At 45.9% G+C, this 21305-nt stretch overlaps 1 protein-coding gene across 50 annotated transcripts in view; it reads left to right on the plus strand.

Annotated features, from left to right (window-relative positions):
- The window catches only part of SORBS1 (sorbin and SH3 domain containing 1), a 220463-nt gene extending 202823 nt beyond the window's left edge, over nucleotides 1-17640 (plus strand). For 22 of the 50 annotated variants that reach the window (XM_048218695.2, XM_048218702.2, XM_048218698.2 and 19 more), the window contains 4 exons: nucleotides 8307-8366; nucleotides 9094-9152; nucleotides 11454-11566; nucleotides 14324-17640. In XM_048218695.2, the coding sequence (XP_048074652.1) occupies nucleotides 8307-8366; nucleotides 9094-9152; nucleotides 11454-11566; nucleotides 14324-14391 (300 nt within the window). In that variant the 3' untranslated portion in view covers nucleotides 14392-17640. Of the gene's footprint in view, nucleotides 1-8306; nucleotides 8367-8961; nucleotides 9153-11453; nucleotides 11567-14323 lie in introns of all 50 variants that reach the window. The other 28 variants (XM_048218687.2, XM_048218684.2, XM_048218689.2 and 25 more) reach the window with 2 other exon arrangements.
- Nucleotides 17641-21305: the final 3665 nt, after the last annotated feature.

A 21305-nucleotide genomic window follows, 5' to 3' on the forward strand; every position in this document is an offset into this window, starting at 1 on the left:
CCCTCTTGGGATGACAGAGCTAAAGATGGAAAGGACTTCAGGGACAGCTGTTCTTTGGTGGCCTGTCAGCTTTGGATAAATGCATTCCAGACCAGTGTGTGTGATCAGGAAAATCGCCAGTCTCTGTTCTCCTCGCTGTGGGGAACTGAACGAAAGTTCAATTTTAGTATAGTTGTTAGGAAGCTAGGTTGAATATCTGACCAGCAAGTAGAGGGAATTTAGCAGAGTACCTTAAATGAAACGACATTCTGAAATGTTATGACCTTTCTTCTTTCATTGCTAATATACTGAAGGCCTCATGTGATCTGGCCATTTTAGACAGCAAGCCGGCTTCACCTTCCACAGCCTCCCTGCTGGTTTGCCTGGATAATTCCCCCCCGTCCTTCACTTCCCCACTTAGATGTTACTTCTTCCAGAAGCCTTTCCTGGCAGCTTCCCCCGCCCCTGCAAGACTGGGTTAAGTGCTCTGACTTTGTGCCTCCACAGCCCCAGCCCCTGATTTGGGGGATCTCAGCTCTATCGTCTTCTTATCTTCACTTGTCTGTGTCGCCATTAGTGTTAGCGCCCTAAGGTCAGGGGCCATGACACCTGATATATGGAAGGTATTCAATAGATACTTGTTGAGTGAAAGAAAAGATAAAAAAGTGACCCCAATTAAAGTTATGCATGGGGGGGAAGGGGAGGGAGGGATATGTTCACAAATAATTATAATGCAGACAGGGAAGAAGAGTCAGATAGTTCACACTGAACGTTCAAGATGAGAAATAATAAGCAACAGGAGGGAGAAGTGGCAGTCTGGTAGACTTTGTAAAGAAAAGTGACATTCGATGTGCGGCTTCAAGCACAGGGAGATTTATAATAGGTGAACAGCAGGAGGGTGTCATTTAAGGGAAGCAAATAACCCAGCCAAGACCCACAGGTGGGAGCATGAATGGGGGTATGGGGGATTCTGAGCTTTGGGTGAGGCTTAGGGTTTCCGCAGGTGGATGGAAGAGGGGAGTGCGGGGAAGGGGCTGGGAGCAGAGCTGGGAAGCACGTAGACACCCACCAGCAGCGTCCAGTCACCTTCCTCACAGTCACGTGCCCCTTGTGAATCAGTTGTCAGACTTCCCTATTTGGTGCCAAGTCCCTGCGCCCAGCTGCTTCCTTCCCCCTTCGTCACCTGTCCAGACCCCCCCCCGCCGCCCCCACCTCTCTGTGGGTGGATGAACCCTTCTGAGAGGCTTTGGCTTTTTGCTCCTTTGTAGACTCCCAAACTGAAATCGTATTGGGTCAGTTGCTCATATTTTTAGGTGTGTGTTCTTTAGACAGTGGAAGGCGTGAATGAAGGGCAGGGGTGTTTAGGGAACCACGATGTAGTGGGGAGAGCACTGTGTTGGAAGTCAGGATCCCCGGGCTCTGGCCCAGTGCTGCTGTTGGCCTGCTGTGTGTCTTTGGATGAATCACTTCCCTTCTCTGGGAGCTTCCTCATCCATAAACAAAAGATTTAGACAAGAGAACTGAAGGGCTTTTTAGCATTGATGTTCTATGATTCAGTAAAAATCCTGTGTGAATAAAAGGGGGGGGAAGGAACAAATTCAAAATTTTAAGTAGGGGGTTTATTATTTTATTATATATTATATATATTATTATTATATATATACTTATTCAGACCTTCACGATTGAAAAATGAGAAGTTTTCCCACTTGGTTTGGGGGGTGTACTAGGACAAAAACATGCATACAAATAAAATACCCAAGAGTTCAGAATTATGAACCAAATTCTTGGATTCAGGCATCGTTTTGGCCAAGAAGGTTTAGGGTGATCAAGACCGTGAAGGGGAAGATCATCTTACAAATCTCTGTCATTAGCATCATCAGCTGTTTACTGAACTTTCCCGAGAGGCACTGTTTGCTGACCGGCATCCAGCCTTGGTTTTTAAGAGTTCCTACAATCGGCATGATAGGTCCTCATAGGATTTCTGAATTAAAAAGGGTCTTTACAGAGCATCTACTCCAGTGACTCACAACCTTTTCTGGATCACAGAACCCTTGAGAATCTGAGGTCAGCTGAGGACTCTGGGCCAGGAGTCTGGGGACGACGACGAGAGTAGCACACACAATTTTGCGTCACGTTTCAGGAGATCCACACCTGAGTCCATCCGAGAGCTTCCTGGGAGTCTGTGCCCCCCAGGTCAAGAGCCCCTAGTCTATTCTACTTTTATGATGAGATGAGGAAAGCGCCAAAACTTTTGTGATACTTGTTTGGGTCCCAAAAGGAGGGAAGCCAGTCAACAATAAAATCAGTATTCAGGAAAGCCGTGTGTCCTCAGAGCGTCTGAGAAGCAGCAAACTACCGCACAGCCTCAGAGAAAGGAGAGGGGAGAACACGGCTCAGGTGACGACAGAAACAGGCGCTTGCAGATTCAGAGGGAATGCCCCTTGCTCTGTGGAAGCTAGCTTTGTTTCCAGAAAGATAAGAACAAAGACCTAGACCTGCTTTGAGCATAGAAATTAGGGAAATCAAAAGTGGTAAGATACCCAACTGAAAATGGGAAACGTTTTCCTTTGACTCACTCAGAAGGGAAATCTCTAAATAGGTACTGAGGGTGTTTAACAGTTTAGAGGCTGGGGAGAGGCCTTGGCTGCAGTTCCAAAAATAACCAGCAGGTGTTCTCTCAACACCTGAGGTAGGGAACTAAGACCTAACGTTGAAGTGTCCATCCCTCAAAAGGTATTAGGAGCAATGGCAGGTAGCCATAGCAGCCCTCAGGCCAGCTGAAGAGTACCTCCTGAGGTGACCTCCTGACCAGTGACCTCTCCAGCTACTCTGGTGTGACCCTCAGGCAGAACACAAGCACAGAGAATCAGGGGTAGTGCGATGCACAGGACTCAGGGTCTGAGAGACCAGGGTTCACATCCTGGCTCTTCAGTTCCCAACTCAGACATGTTGGGTTCTAGTTTTGTAGGCTGGGGTAAATGTGGACCACCTTGTTGAGTTATGAGGATGAAATGAGAGACCATGGAGATGAACACAGCTAGAGCAGAGCCTGTCACTGGGACTCAGTAAATACTTGTTATGTGATACCGAAGTGATAGGGAAAAGAAACAGAAGCAGTTTGCTTTATCGTCCTTACCCCATTCCACGTAAGAGAAGATGTGGGGGGGGGGGCAGGGAGGAGAAGAAAGTAGAAGATGGAAGAATCCTTCCACTTTGTGTTCCACAAATCCAGAATTTAGAAAACTGAGAATTTGCATTCTGTAACGTGCTTCTCCCTGTTCTCTCTCACCTTGAGTATGAAGGCATCCTCTTAGAAAGCTTTGCTTTCTTCATCTTTGAATACACATTTGTCATTTCTCCTCTGATTACTTTAGGAAGAGAAGAGACCACACACTACAGACCGTGATGAGAAGGCTGAATATTTGAGTTTAGCGTTGTAATCAGATTCGAGTTATAGCAAAGTAATGTGTGCCCTGTGGAGTAGTCTGCAAGGGGATTGTGTTTAGGTGGGAAGCAGTTGAACCGATTGGTTGTAGTTTGTTTTCTGTGTAAACTGGGATCTTTTTCTTAATAAGCTCAAGGAGAACTTGGTCCTATTGTGAGGGTCCTGTGGAGGTGTTCTAGAGCCGAAAGCCAGGAGCCGGACTCATTCAGGCCTCCAGCTCCTCTGGCCGAGTTTGCCTGTGGTATTCCCGGAGCTGCAAATCTGCCACCACGCGGGGCAGCCCCTCACCTCCCACACTGCCAGAGGATGCCCTCCGTCCACATCTGGAGGCTGCAGTCAAACGCCCTCTACCCAGTCCTCAGGGGGCCGTGAGCGGGGTGCCTCTATTCTTAAGCCAGGTCAGCCCCCATCCTCCCCCCCAGACCCTAGTGCTCAATTCATAGGATACATGCACTCGGACCCTTATGTTAGAACCTCGGAGCCAAAAAGGATGTTTATGTAAATCGTGTCCAATCCTCTTATTTTACTAAGAATTTGAAATCCAGAGAAATTAAATGTTTTGCTCAAAAGACAATGAGTTAGTGTCGTAGCCTGGCCTGGAACCCAGATTTCCTTGCACCCAGTCTGGTCTCCCCCTGGGAGGCCAGTGTGGGTCACCAGAAAGAGGTGTGGTGGGGTCTGAGCAGATGACAAAGTAGGTGTGTGCAGTGGGTTGAGGATCTGGGGCTGGGGGTGGGGTGGAGGGGGTAAGAGCACAGAAGGGGCCTGTGATGCTTCCGGGGGCTTGGGCCACTCTGAGGTTGAGGTCCTTAATCTTGTTCACATCTCCAGGACTTCCTGCTTTTCTTTACCCTGTGGAGAGTTTATTTGGGGGTTCAAGGCTTTGGCACACACCCAAAGCTGGAAGGGAACACTTACTAACTCCTTGGTAACACCAGGTGTTTTGTGGATCCAGAGGGATTAATAGCCCTAGGGAGGCCGGGGTCAGATTCCTGGGGGTCTTCTGTGAACTGCAGATAGAAAGGCAACAGAGCAAGGATTCATGCAGGATTGCTCACTTGGGGAGAATAAAGCCAGCACTCCAGGCCAAGGGGGCAGTTTGTGAGTGCGTGTGCAAATACAGACGCAAAGCAGTTTCTGGATCAGCAGCTAACCCCTGCTTACTGTCGGGTGGCGGGGCGGGGGAGTGCAGCCTGTGTGTGTGTGTGTGTGTGTGTGTGTGTGTGTGTGTGTGTGTGTGTTGGGCTGATGGCTGTTTTTCTAAACATGTGGGAGGGGAAAAAAAACAACTGGAGTGTATCTCCAAGAGTTTGAAATGTACTTGGCAGCAGATAATACTCTTTATTTTTAACCCTGGATGAGGTCGTAGTTAGAACTTTGTCTACTTTTAGGCTTAAGTACGGACAGGGGAGGGTTCAGTGCAGCCCTGTCCAGTAGGAATATAATATAACGTGAGTCATATATGTAATTTAAACTTTTCTGGTAGTAAAATGGAATAAGTAAAATTAATTTTAACAATATATTTTATTTTGGGGCACCTGGGTGGCTTGGTCGTTAAGCGTCTGCCTTCGGCTCAGGTCATGATCCCAGGGTCCTGGGATCGAACCCTGCATCAGGCTCCCTGCAGAGAGCCTCTTCTTACTCTCCCTCTGCCTGTCCCATTTCCCCCTGCTCGTGCTCACTCTCTCTATAAAATAAAATAAAATAAAATAAAATAAAATAAAATAAAATAAAATAAAATAAAAAATAAAATAAAATAAAATAAAATAAAATAAGAAAATAGGGCCAGGGAAAGAAAAATATATGCCTAAAGGGAAAAAAATCTGAAGGTAAATAGCCTTCAAAGTGAAGGGCAGATCCGTGCCTCGGATATCAATGGTCTCCATCTCCCCTGAGGGTCCACATGCCGCACATACACCCCCCAAAACTGGTTTCTATCCCAATTATATAAAATGTTTGATTAAATGTAAGGAATGCATTTCAAACAGGGAGAAATTGAATCTTAGCTAATAGGATAAATGTTTATCTTGCCTTTGTCCTTCATTCCACAAACTGTGAGGAGTCCAATCATTCTTACCTCTCGGGGATGACTCACGTTTGTACTAGATGTCAACTTGGTCTAGGTGTGAAGGCTATGATGATGATTGTCCTCTGATCTGGATATGACCTGAAACCAAGAAAGGTATTATTAGCTGGGTCAGTATCCCTTCCAGTACTGTGCATCCTTGAGTTAAGGATTGGATCCTATCCATTACCACACACTGTACCTTTTACATAAAGAAAAAGTATTCAGGAAGAGAAGTGACCATGCCTGTTGTCACAAAGGGCAGAAGCTGGGTGTTGCTATGGCCGTAGATGTCCCAAGGGGACTCGAGAGGAAGGTGGTGAATGTCGGTTAGTCACCGAGGACCCAGTGCTCGGTGGCTTTGTCACCTTGTGCAAATCTTCACACTTCCTTGAGCCTTAAAAGTCCTTGTCCACCCTCTCTAAGTCAAAGCGTTAGTGTAAAAGTCAGATGAAGTAACAGACCTCTATGTGCTTTGAAAACTGCTGTTGTTTGTTTTTAAGTGCTTTGCAAAAAAGGGCTGGTTAAATATTCAGGTCCTTTTTTACTATATCTGATGTACCAAACCTCTCTTAAGCACCAAATATTTGCTTGATGATCGATTCTAGTCACTCCTTTGGGATTAAGTTCATTGAAAGATGCTACAGGGCCTCTCTAAGCCGTGGACATCACGTGGAGAGATGGTCCACATCCTGTCTTTGTTCTGCACTTGACCTGAGGTCATTAGGCTGCCAGTTGGAGTTTGGAAATATTTTGGTTATTATGAAAAGTTTCGTTTTCATGAGGCGTGACCCACACTGATCAGTCTTGGCACACTCTAGCCAGAGAATCTGAGTGAAGGACGATGAAGGTTCTCTACCATCTTCCTCTCCCAGATTGTGGACCAGCATCAGACCCATCACCCACAGAAATGTAGCATCTCGAGGGCACGTGAGGGACTGAGCACTGGGTGTTGTATGCAACCGATGAATCACTGGAGCTAATAATACACTGTATGTTAATTAATTGAATTAAATAAAATTAAAAAATAAAAATAGGGTAGAGTCTCAGGCTGCACCCCAGTGTGTCCCGTCAGAGTCTGCATGTTAACCGGGTCCCTAGGTGATAGCAGCACACGCGAAAGTTGAGAAGCAGTGCCCACGGCATCCCATCGAGTGACCACACGGCCTCGGCTTCAGTGGCTGCTGGGATTGGCAGCTCCCTTCCTCCCCGGGCAGCCCTTCTACTGGGCAGCTTGCCCTCATAGAGTTTCCCCTCCTGTCAAAATTGGCCTGTTAGGTATCACCAGAATACATTTCCTTCTTCTGCCACGTTAAAGCCCACATAGCAAGTGCTTGGAAATATCATCACTTTCCTTTGTTATACAGAAGCCTTGATCCGGAGGCTGGATGGGTGGTGAGTGGGGTCACACAAGGTCACCTGGCAAAGACCAGCAGGTCCTGAGACATTGGTGGAGGACCATGAAAAGGCCTTGCCGTTCTGGCTCTTCCTTTATTCCTGCCAGAGTCCAGGGTTTAAAGTAGTGCCATTTTGAAGAAGTTTAGAGAACTTCTAGTGGGGAAGTTCTGGGGATGGTGTGGTGGCAGGTGAGGGGCAGCCCAGCAGCTTGACTTCTTGCTAGCTGTGGGACATTGGGGCATGAGCATCAGCTTCCTGGGTTTTAAAAGCAAACAAGATGAGAAACCCTGTTCTGCCTATCACCAGGGTTTCTGTGGGACTCCCGAAAAATAATACCAGTGAGCAGTCTTAATGACGTGGGAAATGGTCCAAGGATGAAAGAGAAGATTAGTGGGACAGTAGATGAATCCAGAAGACGAATCTACCACTGGCTTGCTGTGTGACCTCAGAGGAGGCCCTGGACCTCTCTGTGAATCCAGTGGGTCATATATAAAAGATCTCTGAGTGCCCTTCTAGAAGGCCCTGGAGTTACCATGGCTTGTTGCTATTGGTCCACATTACCTAGAGGGTTTCTCTAAGAAGGATGGCTCTTCATATATTTAGGGAGATTTCTTAGAGCTTGGAATTGAATCCTTTCTCCGGGAAATGATTCCAGACACTCTTCCTGGCCTATCCTATGGAAGACCCACTTTAAAAATGGGTCTGCTTGGCCATAATCGCACCTGTGTTTCCATGTCAGCGTGTGGTACCTGAGCTGGTGAGTGAAGAGTGATGGTTTCATTGCTATAGCTGTGTCAGGACACCGAGTCCTATTTCTGGAAGCAAGCTTTGCCCTCTGAGAAATCTGAACTCATACCTGGCTAGAGGGTGTCATGTGCAGACTTTTCCAGGGGAACAGTCTTGTTTGATACTTCAGATATCACCAAGGAGATTTTCAGAAGCCTGTTTGTTTTCATAAGTGTGCAGATGTGGTGTACCTGATATTTTATGAGCCTGCTTTGCCAGAGCGGCTTCCAGTCAAAAAGATAACTCAAACTGGCCCTTCCACAGATGCTTGCCAGCTGAGAGCAAAAGGACCAACGTGTGTGTTTAGGGAGGGTCATAACTGTTCCTTAAGACAGCCCTTCTCTGTCTCTTTTCTGCCAAACTGGGGACCCTGTGTTCATGCTCAACTCACTGTGCTCATATTCTCAACCTCCCATTTCATTGCCTGGATGCTTGCTTCTAACTCTGTACATTGCATTTTCTCCTGTGCACCCACCGTGTTGTCATGGAAACTCGATGGCCGTAGGCCATGAGTGTCCGGCGTCATCGAGTGTGATGGTGTGGTACGTGTATTTGCTCACACTTTTATTTTGAATCCGTTCCAATGTGACATCTGCTAAAATGTCTCCCTTATAATTTGCTTGGTGATCACAGCCTTCTCATCATTCATTGAGAGCAGGACCTGATCTCACAGAATCTGAAAAGAGCTATGTGGTAAGATGCCTGTTGAATAAGACTGTAGCTTTTCTAAAGAGAATCCTTACTGACTTCTAGAGTCTCGACTGGAGTAATGCCTGGCTAACTCACAGAGCCATTATTTACAAGAATTATATGGCTGTTGTCCCAGAGGGACATGTTAGGCCACCCCCTTCCCTCTCAGAAAGCAGAGGAACTTAGAGACAATATTTGTACTCTGCCTACATGTGGGATTAAATTAATGGTTAGTGCATGATTGGGGATCCATACTTGCATTTCTATCCTGAAGTTATTCCATTTGTGACAGTTACTCACTAATTACAGGCTTTTATGCTGCTGTCTTTTTTTTTTTTAATATTCATACTAAATTCCAAATTCTTTTGTATCTTACCTGTTTTTTCCATGCTTACGCCTGGATCTCTCCTGCACTCCACTACTGGAATATCTATTTTTTTTAACCTGGATCTTCAACTCTGTTGTTTCCCTGGACTTATGTGCTTCGTCTGGAATGTTACATCTCTTCCTCTCTTTCTTTTTTTGTTTTTTTTTTGTTTTTTTGTCCCCATGTTGACTGTTTTATGGGGGTTTCTGGATATCTTGGGGCCACTCACAGGAAGCAGTTTGCAATGAGATCATAAACATTGCCGAAAAATCTGTTCATTACTGCAGCACTGTTTCTCATCCCCTTGACTTTCATCACAAGGTATCCCCTTCTGACAATAAATCATCTTTAATCATTTCTCAGCAACCTCAAGCCCAGCAGCGAAGAGTCACCCCAGACAGGAGTCAAACCTCACAAGATTTGTAAGTACACTTGGTGAACTTCCTTTCTCACATTCTTAACAGACTATTGGCTTTAGAGAATGGGTCTTTGACCAAGTATGGGGGCAGCTATTTGGGGAAATGGACGAGTCACCCTCAGCTTCTCTGAGGATTTCTAGTTGAGGCCATGTTTCCCATCAGCCAACATGAAACAGGTGGTGGGCGGGTGAATAAAGGAGGTCACCGACTATTGAGAGACAGAGACAGGAAAGAATGAACTGCCATCCAGGGGCAAATGAGGGCAGTGCTGACTGGCTTCAGTTCTGGTGTTGTGAGATATAGAGGAAGGAGTCATTGGTTCTGCCTACAGGAATAGAGTTGATCCACTCATTAAAAAAAAAAAAAAATCATTGTTTATCTCCCATGTTTTAAGCATATAGGGACAAACTCCATTCCCAGAAGAAGGGAGATTTGGAATGAACATTGAAAGACACATTGAAGGGGCCCCTGGTTGGCTCAGTCAGTAGAGCATGCGACTTGATCTCAGGGTCATGAATTGAAGCCCCACATGGTTGTAGAGCTTGCAGAAAGAAAGAGAAAGAGGAAGAAAGAAGGAGGGAGGGAAGGAAGGAAGAAATGGAGAGAAGGAAGGAAGAAATGGAGGGAGGGAGGGAGGAAAGAAAGAAAAAGAGAGAGAAAGAAAGAAAAACTGGGTTTGAGAGATAGGACAGGGAGGTAAAAGGTCTTCCCAGCTGAGGAAACCACATATGCAAAGACCCAGGGTAGATGGTGTGTTTGGGGGACTCAGAGAAGGCCCACATGGCCAAAGGACTCAGTGGAACAGTGCCCTGAGCTGCATGAGGCCCATCCAAAATTAGAGCTGATTGGGGGACCCAAGTAGCGAGGATATGGGACCTTGGCCCACCAGTCTCCACTGTCGGAGTGAGGAGAGAAGCAGGTATCCGGAGTTATTTCCCAGAGCTAAGGCTAGCAAGGCAGCCATAGTGGAAGTAAAGAGGAAGATAAGGCATTCTAAGGAGTCCCAAGTTGGATGGAGACAGCAGGCAAATATGGGAACATCAAAAATGTACTCGCTTACCAACTGGAAATTTATCTGCATCTCTTAATTCCTCATTGGAGACCTTCCTTCTGGCAGACAGATCCATCTACTGAATTATCAATACATTTGGATAAATGTATAAAATTAAATGGTCTCTTTGTTTTAGCAGAGGACAGTGAACCTCTCATTCCAGGAGATTGGCTCCTCTTACTTGTTTCTAGTCTCACTTGCCCACTCACTGAAATTCACTGGCATCTACTGGAAATGGTAGATGGTTGGCTCATTTGCAAAGTTTTGCCAGCCACTCTTGCATTTCAGAATAGTAAGTACGCAGAATTGTGAACTGGTGCATAGTAGGTGCTTCTTAAGGAATAAACGAAAACAAACTTTTCCTTGTCGGATTTCACCACAAGTAGGCCAGACTTCTCCAGTGAGCTGTTGTCGGGACAGACAGAACAGCCCAGACCAGATTGCCTTAGGCCCACTAACAAGTAAATAAAAATCTTACTTCCAGACATCACTGGGATAGAAAGAAAGCAAAAGCCTTTCAAGAATTTTGGAAAAATGGCATCACATTTAAAAACAATTAACTAGGGGCACGTGGCTGGCTCAGAAGAGCGTGCACCTCTTGATCTCAGGGTCATAAGTTTGAGCTTCACTTTGGGTGTGGAGATTACTTAAATGAATAAACAAAAACTTAAAAAAAATCAAAACAATGAAATATGTGTCAGCATATTAAGAAACTCAAGGTAAGCAATTAGAATGTACTTTTTATATCTTTTTATCAGTACAATTTTATGTATGTATGTATATGTGTGTGTGTGTATAACAATTGCTTTATGCTTTCCAATGTATATGACCAGAATATAGTGTCTATCTCTAGACTTAAGTAGCTTCTTTTTTTTTTTTTTTGGACCTAAGTAACTTCTGATTATCCTTGATAATCTATATACATTCTCCTATGTTAAGAAAAAGCCTTGGTTAACTTTAAAGAGGGGGCATCTAGACAAAACGCTTAGCTATGGTAACCAAATGAAACTAAATAAAAGGACTGATCATAACCGTGCCTGTCAGAGGCTCCCCATCCCTATCGGTCTTTATTTCCTTAGTATATGCTGAATGGATCTCCCCAAAGGCTACAGTATCAAGGAAATAGCCAATAAAATACTTTCATCACCACTGATGCATAGAAACACTACCTAAGTGTCGATTTAACTGAATTGGGCTTCAAAAACTCATTATTTGATCCTATCAGTATTTGAATCAATGTCTCTCATTTTTAGATTTAGCTACCAAGCATTATATAGCTATATACCACAGAATGATGATGAATTGGAACTCCGAGATGGAGATATTGTCGATGTCATGGAAAAATGTGATGACGGATGGTTCGTTGGTAAGTGATCTCCTCATGCTTTTCTTACTAGTTGTGTATTGAAGGAGTAACTAGGAGCGATGAGCCACGCAAAAGGCAATATTCTCTGCAAAGAAAAAGAGCCTTCTCCGATCCGGTGCTGCTGTCGGGAATGCTGGGCCACCCACTTTATGCTTGCTGTGAAGACAGTGTGATGAAGCTAATGATACCGGACCCAAAAACCAAATACGCCAGTGCCACTGCACCGAAGGGCCATTGTCAGATTCATTACTTGAGCTCTGTTTGCATTTCTATTGTGCGTATATCTGTTCTGCATTTGAAAATTTTATTTTTTTAAGCTCTTATGAAACAACACAAGAAGATTTGATCCTAGGTCTCAACCGTGAAACTCAAACGTATGTGTAGACATTCCAAAGACCTAAAAAAGCAACCTGCTTAATTAAAACAAAAGATTCACTGTTATGGAACAGGAGAAAGATCAACGTTTTTTGAGTTTTTGTTACAAAGCAGATACTTGCTTAATATACCTTGTTATTGAAGTTCTCAACAAATAGCCTGTGAGACAAGAATTATCCTCAGTTCACAGATTCAGGAACTGCAGCCCGGAGAGATTATGTAACTAGCCCCGGTCACCCAGGTAGCCAGTCGTGGAGCCAGTCCTTGACCTCACGCGTCTGCTCTTTCTCCTCAGGCACAAACAGGCTTTGCCTCTGTTTTCCCCTTGTACAAATGGCTTTACCTTTATCTTCTTTCTGAAACCAGCTCTTTCCTGATCTCTCTGGAAAATCTTTGCTAACTGAAGTTCCCAGGGCTGGGGTGGTAAGAATCGCAAGGCTAACTGAAGTTCCCAGGGCTGGGGTGGTAAGAATCGCAAGGCTAACTGAAGTTCCCAGGGCTGGGGTGGTAAGAATCGCAAGGCTAACTGAAGTTACCAGGGCTGGGGTGGTAAGAATCGCAAGGCCTCAGCAGAAATGCGAAGCCAGAAAGATTTGCCTGGGCCTCTTGCGGCCTCTTAGAAAGCCGCCCCATCCTCCCCAGGCCCTCAGAAGCCTGTGGCCCCTCGCTACCCTGAACTGCTCCGATCAGAAGGAAGCCAGGTCTGAGGAGTCAGCCACATACTCCAGTGGAGTGCAGTCCAGTGGAAACAACACAAGCCGCATATGGAATTTAAACTTTTCGGGAAGCCACCTTGAAAGAAGTAAAATGAAACCAATGAAACTAATAGTGGTATATTTATCAAAACCAGTGCATTCAGAATATTGTCATTTGAACATGTAATCGGTATAAAACATTGTTAGTACGAGAAGAAGACCGTAAACTCTCTCGCCAAGCCTTAGGATTCTGGCGTGTGTTTTACAGGTACGGCGTAGCTCAGTTCAGACGAGCCGCGTTTCAAGGGCTGGGCAGCCACCCGTGGCTGTCATGCTGGGGAGTGCAGCCCTGGTGTAGATTAGCTGTTAAACTCCTCCAGGACTGTACATTTTTTTAATGAGAACAGGGGGTAGAGTGAGGGGCACCAGTTCTCTAAGGGGGGCATGCCTGGCAGCTAGGTAAAGGAAATACTCCTCTATCCCTCAAATGCTTCGAAAGTGCTCCGTAGAACAAAGTAACCCAGTGGACCTCATTTTTCTCGTCCATAAGGAAAGGTGCAAACCCGCTGTAGGAGCACATCTCTGGCCCTTATCATCTCAGTTGTCTGCAGCTCCTCGGGTCCTCCCTAGGGGTTCAACTAGCTGTTTTAGATGTCTTTAGCTTTGACGCTTTCTTGTAGCTTCGGGCACCGACTCCAACCTGCGGCTAGTGGCTGCTCGAAATGCTCTGTTCCCCGGGGTTCTGAAGCCATATCCAAGCCAACCGGGAAAAGGGTGCAGTTGCCAAATTGTGCTATCTGCCATCGAGTGGGGAATCAGGACATGGCATGGATCTGCCACCACCCCCACCCCAACCCCCACCCCCAGCTTTAGAGTCAGTCCCAAGGGAGGGAGCTGGGTTAGGGATCCGGCAGTTCGGGAAGTGGAGCCGCACAGGAAGGGCCGTGTGCCCAGGTAGCTCAGTGTTCCTGCCTAGCGGGAACCCTGTCGAGGTTGGCAGCAAAGACGGAGTCGATCCGGGGCTTAGGCACAGGCTTCTGAGAGGAATTTCCTTTTGATGTGTGGTCATATCCAGTGGACTTTTAGAAATCCTACAGTTTAGAAATCCCAAATCCCTGGTATCTTGTGTTGAATAAATGGGCTCGTTTTTTCCAAAAAGGAGATGTATTGGAAAGAGCAGTGGGCTGGGAGTCAGAAGTCCTGGGTTCTGAGCCTGCTTCTGATGCTTGCTAAACTGTGGGACATAAGCTCTCTGAGCTTGCATTCCTCGTCCGAAAAGGGGGGAGTATTGAGAATGCCTGCCTGGCTTACCACCCAGCATTATTTTGCAGCCTAAATGAGATAAGACGGGGAAAAGTGCTTTGGAAACCATATGCTGTCCTTCATGCTGCAGGGTTGTTATCGAAGGGCTGTCTCCAGGGGCGCCTGGGTGGCTCAGTTGGTCGAGCTTCTGACTCTTGGTTTCGGCTCAGGTCATGGTCTCAGGGTTGTGGGATCCAGCCCCAAGTTGGGCTCTGTGCTCCGTGGGGAGTCCGCTTGGAATTCTGTCTCCCTCTGCCCCTCCCCCCAATTGCGCGTGCACTCTCTCTCAAATTAATTAAAAAACAAAACAAAAAAAACAAAGAGCTCTCTCTGAACTCACATGGGTGTGTCTTCTGATTTTGCTTTTGTTTTTGTTTTTTTATAGGTACTTCAAGAAGGACAAGGCAATTTGGTACTTTTCCAGGCAACTATGTAAAGCCTTTGTATCTATAAGAAGATTGAAAACCAGAGATTATTTTTATTGGAGGATGAAGCATAATTCATGAACTGGTCTCTTTATTTAAACATTGAGTCAGTAGGAAAACTAATGCAGTGGATAAAGTAAGAAGCAAAAGAGAGGGACAGAGAAGTGTTGTGTCTAAAGCCTGAGCCTGTCTATGCTTACAGTGTCTTAGGCAAGCCGAACTGAGGAAAAAGGAGTGAGACAAATCTGTATTTACTTAGCTGCTTCTGGGAGCCACTCCAAGCCTTCCCTGCCTCTTCCCTTCTTGGGTAATCTGACCTGTACCACAGTCCAGGATCAGTGAGGTCAGAAATGCCTCTTGCTGCCCCGGCCTTGATCAGCCGTGGCTCAAAGCGGTCATGTAGCCAGAAGCAGCCCTCGGAGCACCAGGCAGATCCCCAACCTCCACAGGCTCCGCACCCCAGCCACCCCAGAGCCCACCGGTTTCCCAACATGGCTGGAGATATGCCCGGGCTGCCAAGGCCATCCCTGGACAGTGGCGGGGGCCCCCAGGCTATCCAAGACCATGTGCCTCAGTCCTGGGGTACGTGGGGAAATGGAAGCAGAGAGGAGGTGCCCTGCACATGTAGCCTGCATGCAGCATTGCCCTCGACGCCCCTACTGTTCAGGCAGAAAAGCACATGAGGTTTGCCCATGGGACTGGGGTGCCCGGGTCAGGTAGTTAAATTTGTGTTTCCAAGTGATGAAGTTAAGTTCTGTAGCTGTCAAGGTCACTTGCAACGTGGTTCCTTTCCCATATCACCGACTTTTATAAGTGGTCACTTTCAGCACAATTTCATTTACCAGAATGCCAGTGCTCACCTTTCTTTTCTGGATTGTTTTTGGCCAGGGCAGTTTGAGGTCGCTGGGCCTGTTCTCACAGAGAACCAAGGATGGCGCTCAGTGAATCATTTAATAGACACTGATGCACACTGGATGCTGGGGCCGCCAATGAGCAGGACGTACTCCACGCTTAGACTCACTGCGTCCTCATGTTTACTCCCTGCGGCAGTTCAGGAAGCACCCAAAGGTAGTCACCCGGGGTCCTGAATCCCGACGCACCCTGGTGAGGCCTCTCTTCAGAGCAGAAGGCACACAGGCAGTGGCCCTCCGTGCAAGGCAGCGATTCTGCCACTCCCCGGGGGATGGGGGGCTCTGTCCTCTGTGGGGCCACATCTGAGGAGGGAGGCCCCTGTGACACCCTGGGTGCTCAGTCACAACTCCATTCAATTCAAGGATGCTTATTAGCCTCTCTGTTAGACCCCTTGAAGAAATAGGCAATGGCCCACCCGCCTGCCGGGATCTCAGAGGTGACTGGAGAGGCAGATGTAGAAAAACATTGGGTCAAGAGAGACTGTGATATGTGCTAAGAAGGGTAAGAGGAGGAGGTTATCTTTCCCTGGAGAGACTCTAGAAAGGCGTGTCGTATTTCTCTCTCCATTAGCTCACTCTTGAACAGCGAGGCTGCTAGAAGAGCCTTTGTCCAAGGGTAGTTCATGGTGGAAATTCTTGGAACTGTTTCCAGAGTCTTCAACCTGTTGTACACATCCAAGGTCACAAATAGGAGCAGCAGTTCTAGGTAGGTGGGGTGTGTGCAGGAACCCTGGCTCTCTGAATATAGCTCGGAATTGCCCCCGGACCTTTGTCCCAAAGTCTGGAGTCTTTACAAGTAGGCGGAGTTTGTCTTCAGTGCCTCGGCCTCACCTTCTGTCTCTGCCATTCCCCTGCCACCCATCAGCTGCTCACGCCCCTACTCCCATCAGACAGCCTCATTCTCTCCCTGTCCTTTCAAGTCCCGGTCTCAGGAAAGAAACCGCCCGCTGACTCCTTCACACTAGAGTGTAAATGACTGATAAGAGGAATGTGTTACTTCTTCCCAGAGACATTTGTTTTTAACTAGGACAGAGGAGAGCCTTAACCCCAAGGGATGAGGCTGTGGAACTAATGGTGGGGATAGGGGGTGCCAGTGGCGGCTGAGGAGCTTCCTGGGTAGAAGGAGCCTTTCTGAGAGTCTTGGAATCATTCTCCTTGCTTTGGACGGTCCACTTCACCATCCCAGGGTGCCGTTTGGCTCTCTCTGAGGGAATATAGTACAAGTGCACGTGCGTTTTGCACGACAGCATTTCACTCATTTTTGGAATGTAACCCTGTATTGGCTAACGTGTTTCTTGGTTGTCTTAGATGCAAACCATTAATAACGATCTTATTCTAATAGTTTTTTTTGAGGGGTGCTTCTTAAGTAGGTAATTTTGAACACCTCTTTAAATACAGCTAGAAAATAAAACCAATTTGTAAAGCCACATTTGCTTATGATGCCAGCCTCACGCATTTGTAGATCTCCAGAAACCCAGGTATGTCTCACCAATTTGCCCGTCTTTAACAAAATCATGTTAAAATTTGCATCAAACTTCAGCTTCCTGTGTATGACAAAACAAGGAACAAAGGTTTCCAATTGCTCTTTTGTCCTCAGACATTTAGTAATATAAAATACCTATTTTTATGCTGAAATATTTATACAAGTTTATTAATAGCGAGTGCAACTAACTGGCACCATGCCTTGCAACACATTTTGATATATTCGCCATGCTTCTCGGTAAAGGCAAGCCCCCAACTACTTTTGCAGTCTCTCTCGGATCAGTAAAAAAAGAAAAAAAAATCATATGCGTAAGAAGTAGGACTGTAAATATGTATATTTAACTTTGTATAGCCCATGTACCTACTTTGTATAGAAAAATAATTTTAAAAATTTGAACTGAAAGGGGGTAAAATAAGGAAGTCATGAAGTTTTTTGCATTTTTATTTAAATGAAGGAATTCCAAATAACTCACCTGCAGATTTTTAGCACAAAAATAGCCATTGTAAAGTGTTAAAATTTCAAATAATCATTCTTTCTGGGAGAGAAGGTAATTGTTATCTCAGTTATAGGGGTTTTTTTTAATTTTATTTTTGATTTTCTTTTTTTGCAGTCCTATTTATCTACAGTAGGTATTAAGTTCTTTTGCTAGAATAGGTTACTACAGAGATTATATTCTGAAAGAAAAATAACTGACATATATAACCAATTAATTTAAAGTGTTGCCATTTTAATTACACACGGAGAGCATGTACTATGCCGACATAGATTGTTCCGTTCATTTCTTTTTCTTTATTGCCGTGGATTGATTTGATAAATGGATGTGTTGAGTTACTATATTTGCTGTACATATTATTTAATAAACTTTATTCAGAATTGTGTGGCATTTGTTTGTTCTTACCATTCATTGTTTCTTTCCTTCCTTCGCCAGGTTTCTCAAGGGAGGCTTACATTCACTGCTTCAATATCGCATCCTCTCCTTTTCCCTTCTTAATCACATACCATCTGGCTTTGCTCCTGGAAGACCCCACTTCTACCTCATACCTTTCTCCATAAGCTAACTCTGACCTTCTCTGAATGGACTACTGGTGACCTCCTCACCATGCTTTCCATTCTGATGACAAAAATAATGCGTATGTCTTTAAAAGCAAAGCATAAAATATGTGCAACGGGTCCTGATTTGCTCCACAAGACATGGGTGCAGGAAACGATACAGCATTTGGTTTTTCTAAATCGCCTTAAGTCGGCTATGAGCCTTCTCTTGCTATGGTGGGTGAAAATGGAGCCCGTCCCCTCCCAAACCAAATGTGTCAAGACGGTCGCCTAGGCATCCAGCCTCCCCTGGCATCCCATGGTCAGGACCACACCCATCTCCGTGTGGAGTGGGGCCTGCTATGCACAAACCAAACTTCCACCGTCCCCTGGTTCTGTCCTTCTCCACCTCTGTCAACTCAGAGCACTGCCACCTCTTGGGGGTGACTCAGTGGCACCCGGCTCAGTAGGCCTAGTCCTCAAACAGTCATGGGAGAAGGGTTGTCTTCCAGGGGTCTGACAGCCTCAGGACTGAGCCCGGGCTCACGGGCACTACTTTCAGGCCGTTCATCCCTTCCAGCAAATCCATCAGCTGTACTTTCAGAGTACATTTGGAACCCAGCCTTGCCAAGCCTTTGGCTCTGGAGTCCAAGCCATTTTCTCTCTGGATCCTTGTGCTCGCTTTCTAACTCACCTTCCTGCTTCCGCCCTTGCTGCATCTACTCTGGTCTTAACAGAGCAACCACAGTGATCATTTTCAAGTCTATCCAGAATCCTCTAGTGGCTTCTCACATCACTGAGTGGTACCATAGCCTCAGGTCCATTGGTACACTGGCCCACCTCCTTCCCTTACCTCTGGCTTTGTTTCTCCTTGCTCCTTCCATCTTCGTTTCTCTTTGTTCTTATGGCCTCAGACCGTCCAGCACACTTCAAGTTCAGGGTCTCCTGTTCCGTCTTCTGTGCCCGGGAGACCCTTTCTGCTGGAGCTGCATGGTTTTCTTCCTCCCTCTCTTGAGATCTTTATGTTGCCTTCTCAACGAGGCTTTCTCTGACTATTTGATATATGACAGGACCCTACTGTTTCCACCCAGTATCCTCTCCCCCTTCTCTTCCTGTGCTTTATAACTCAGCAGCATCTGATATTTGTTTCGCAATCCTGTGAAATCCATGAGGATAATGATTCTATTTAGCGTTGATACACCCAGCACCAAGAAGAGTGCCTAACGTAGTTGGCACTCAGTCACCTGATCAAGTAAATGGGTAAATAAATGAACCACTGGCGTCAGAGATCTTAGAACTCACAATACTAATAAGGAAGGGATGCGTTATCAGTCCTTTTTCTTATAGCAGCAGAAATAGAACAGCGATTAATCTCAAATTATTCTGGGCTAGTACAAACAGCAGGTGAGAATTTTCTGTAATTACAGCCACCTTCCCCACAGAGATTACTGCTGCTGACGCCCTGCTATATGGTCCTCTAAGCTTTCTTTGCACAGTACACACATCTTTAAACAAAGGCTTTGCATAGTCTTACACACTCTTTTCCCTCTTAACAATAGAGCTTGGACATGTTTCCATAAGTTACTTAACCAATCCCCTATTGATGATGCAAATATTGCCAGCTTTCCCCCACACACAACAAACAATGCGGCATTGAATACAATTATTGGCTTAAAGAGTAAGAACATTTCAAATCTTGAGATACTGCCAAATTGCCTTCCAAAATATATCACACCAGTTTATACTCCCGCCAAGTCCATGGGAGTGTCTGTTTTCCCACCACCCAATTATCTGCTTCCATGGAACGCTGTTCCTTCGTTCGCCTGCCTTTTCACTGGCCAGCCCTCTTTCTAGATCTTTACTTGCACTCCCAGCCATCTGTTATTTTCTCTTAACACACGCTCTTTCGGGGAGTAGATCCCTCACAATGTAATTTGGCGTAAAGAGTCAGTTGCGTGAGGGCTCCTGTCAGTGATAAGTGGTAGAAACCTAACACTGCTGGCCATTCTTGGGTCAAATCACTGCAAAGAAGGGAGTTGGAACCAACCTTGGGCAGGAGGGAATCCAGATTCTCAAACTCTTGTATTTGTCTTATTTTTGGCACTGTTGGTCTCGTTTGGCTACATTTTCACCTACTGAACAGCAATAGGAAACATGAGCTGGAGGCAGCTCTGGGCTCGTTCTTACAGGTCTCTGACTCCCTTTTCTAGGGAAAAGGGCTTTCCCGTTGTGCTTCCCTGAAAACAATTCCAGACCCTGCCAGGTCCAACTTGGATAATTATCCTTCCTTTGACTAATCGTTGGCCAAAGTGGGTGTAGTATGAATGACAGCTGTGGGCGGGGGGAGAGGAGGAGACAAAGGGACGGGTGCTGCTATAAGAAGGAAGAAGGAGCTGGATCGATAACTCAACGCTCTACTGTGCAAGCCAGACTCAGCATTACTGTGACCAGCTTTGGGAAATGGAAAACATTGCCCTATCAATACAGACGGCAGTGAGCGGAATGTAGGCTATGTGCTGAAGCTCTGTGGGCCAAAGTCTTGAGAAGAACATGGTGGAGAGCACAGGATGGCCACCCAGACAAGAGGTTTGATGTGACCATGAGGGCACAGCACAACCGTATCACATGCTAAAAATACTAGGACTCTCCTGAAGGAAAAAGAATTAGCGTGTCACAAGTCATGAAGGATGTTTGCACGAGGTGTCTATAAGTGTGTTTGCCAAGTCTTGGCATGTTGAGATCAAACGTGTCTCAGGAAACGCTTAGCTGAGGCTCTTAAGACAAATGAAAGTTACTTGATACAAATCATCTTGATACAAATCATCTGTAGAATGGATTAGCCAGGCAGGCGGTCAGATTGAACATGTTCAAGAAAATTTAAAATGAACCCATAGATGGAAAAGCCCGTGATGAGCTATCTGAATGACCACATGACACTGGTTTATGCTGTCTGTCCTGGGGGACTACTCTGCTCCTCCAGCACTCTCACCCCGGCGTCAGCAGAGGCAAAATACTGGGTAGATTAAAAGTCTCTGGCTCCTCTGGCTTACTGGTTATTAAAGTGAAACTGACAGGGGCGCTTGGCTGGCTCAGTTGGTGGAACATGCGACTCTTGATCTCGGGGTCATAAGTTCAAGCCCCGTGTTGGGCATAGAGATTGCTTTTCTAAAAAGTGATACTGACAAACTTAAATGAATCTGCAAAAGAGGGGTAGAGCTGAGAATCATCTTCTAAATAGCATAAATCACATAGATTGACATGAGCTTGTGTCACCAAGGTCACTGGATCTCCAAGTATGGCCCATGGACCTGTAGAGTCCCAAGGGCCTTTCAGCAGATTTATGAAGCCAAAACTGTCTTCATAATAATGTTGAATGCTTATGGTAGCCAGCTTCCAAGAATGCCTTTGGTGATCCCTACCTCCCAGTATTCACGCCCTTCTGCACTGTCAGGGCTGGTCTGTGGAACCAGTAGAATACAGCACAAGAAATGGTATGTCGCTTCCAAGACCGGGTCATAA

Source organism: Ursus arctos, unplaced genomic scaffold, assembly GCF_023065955.2.
Source record: "Ursus arctos isolate Adak ecotype North America unplaced genomic scaffold, UrsArc2.0 scaffold_7, whole genome shotgun sequence".
NCBI lineage: Eukaryota > Metazoa > Chordata > Mammalia > Carnivora > Ursidae > Ursus > Ursus arctos.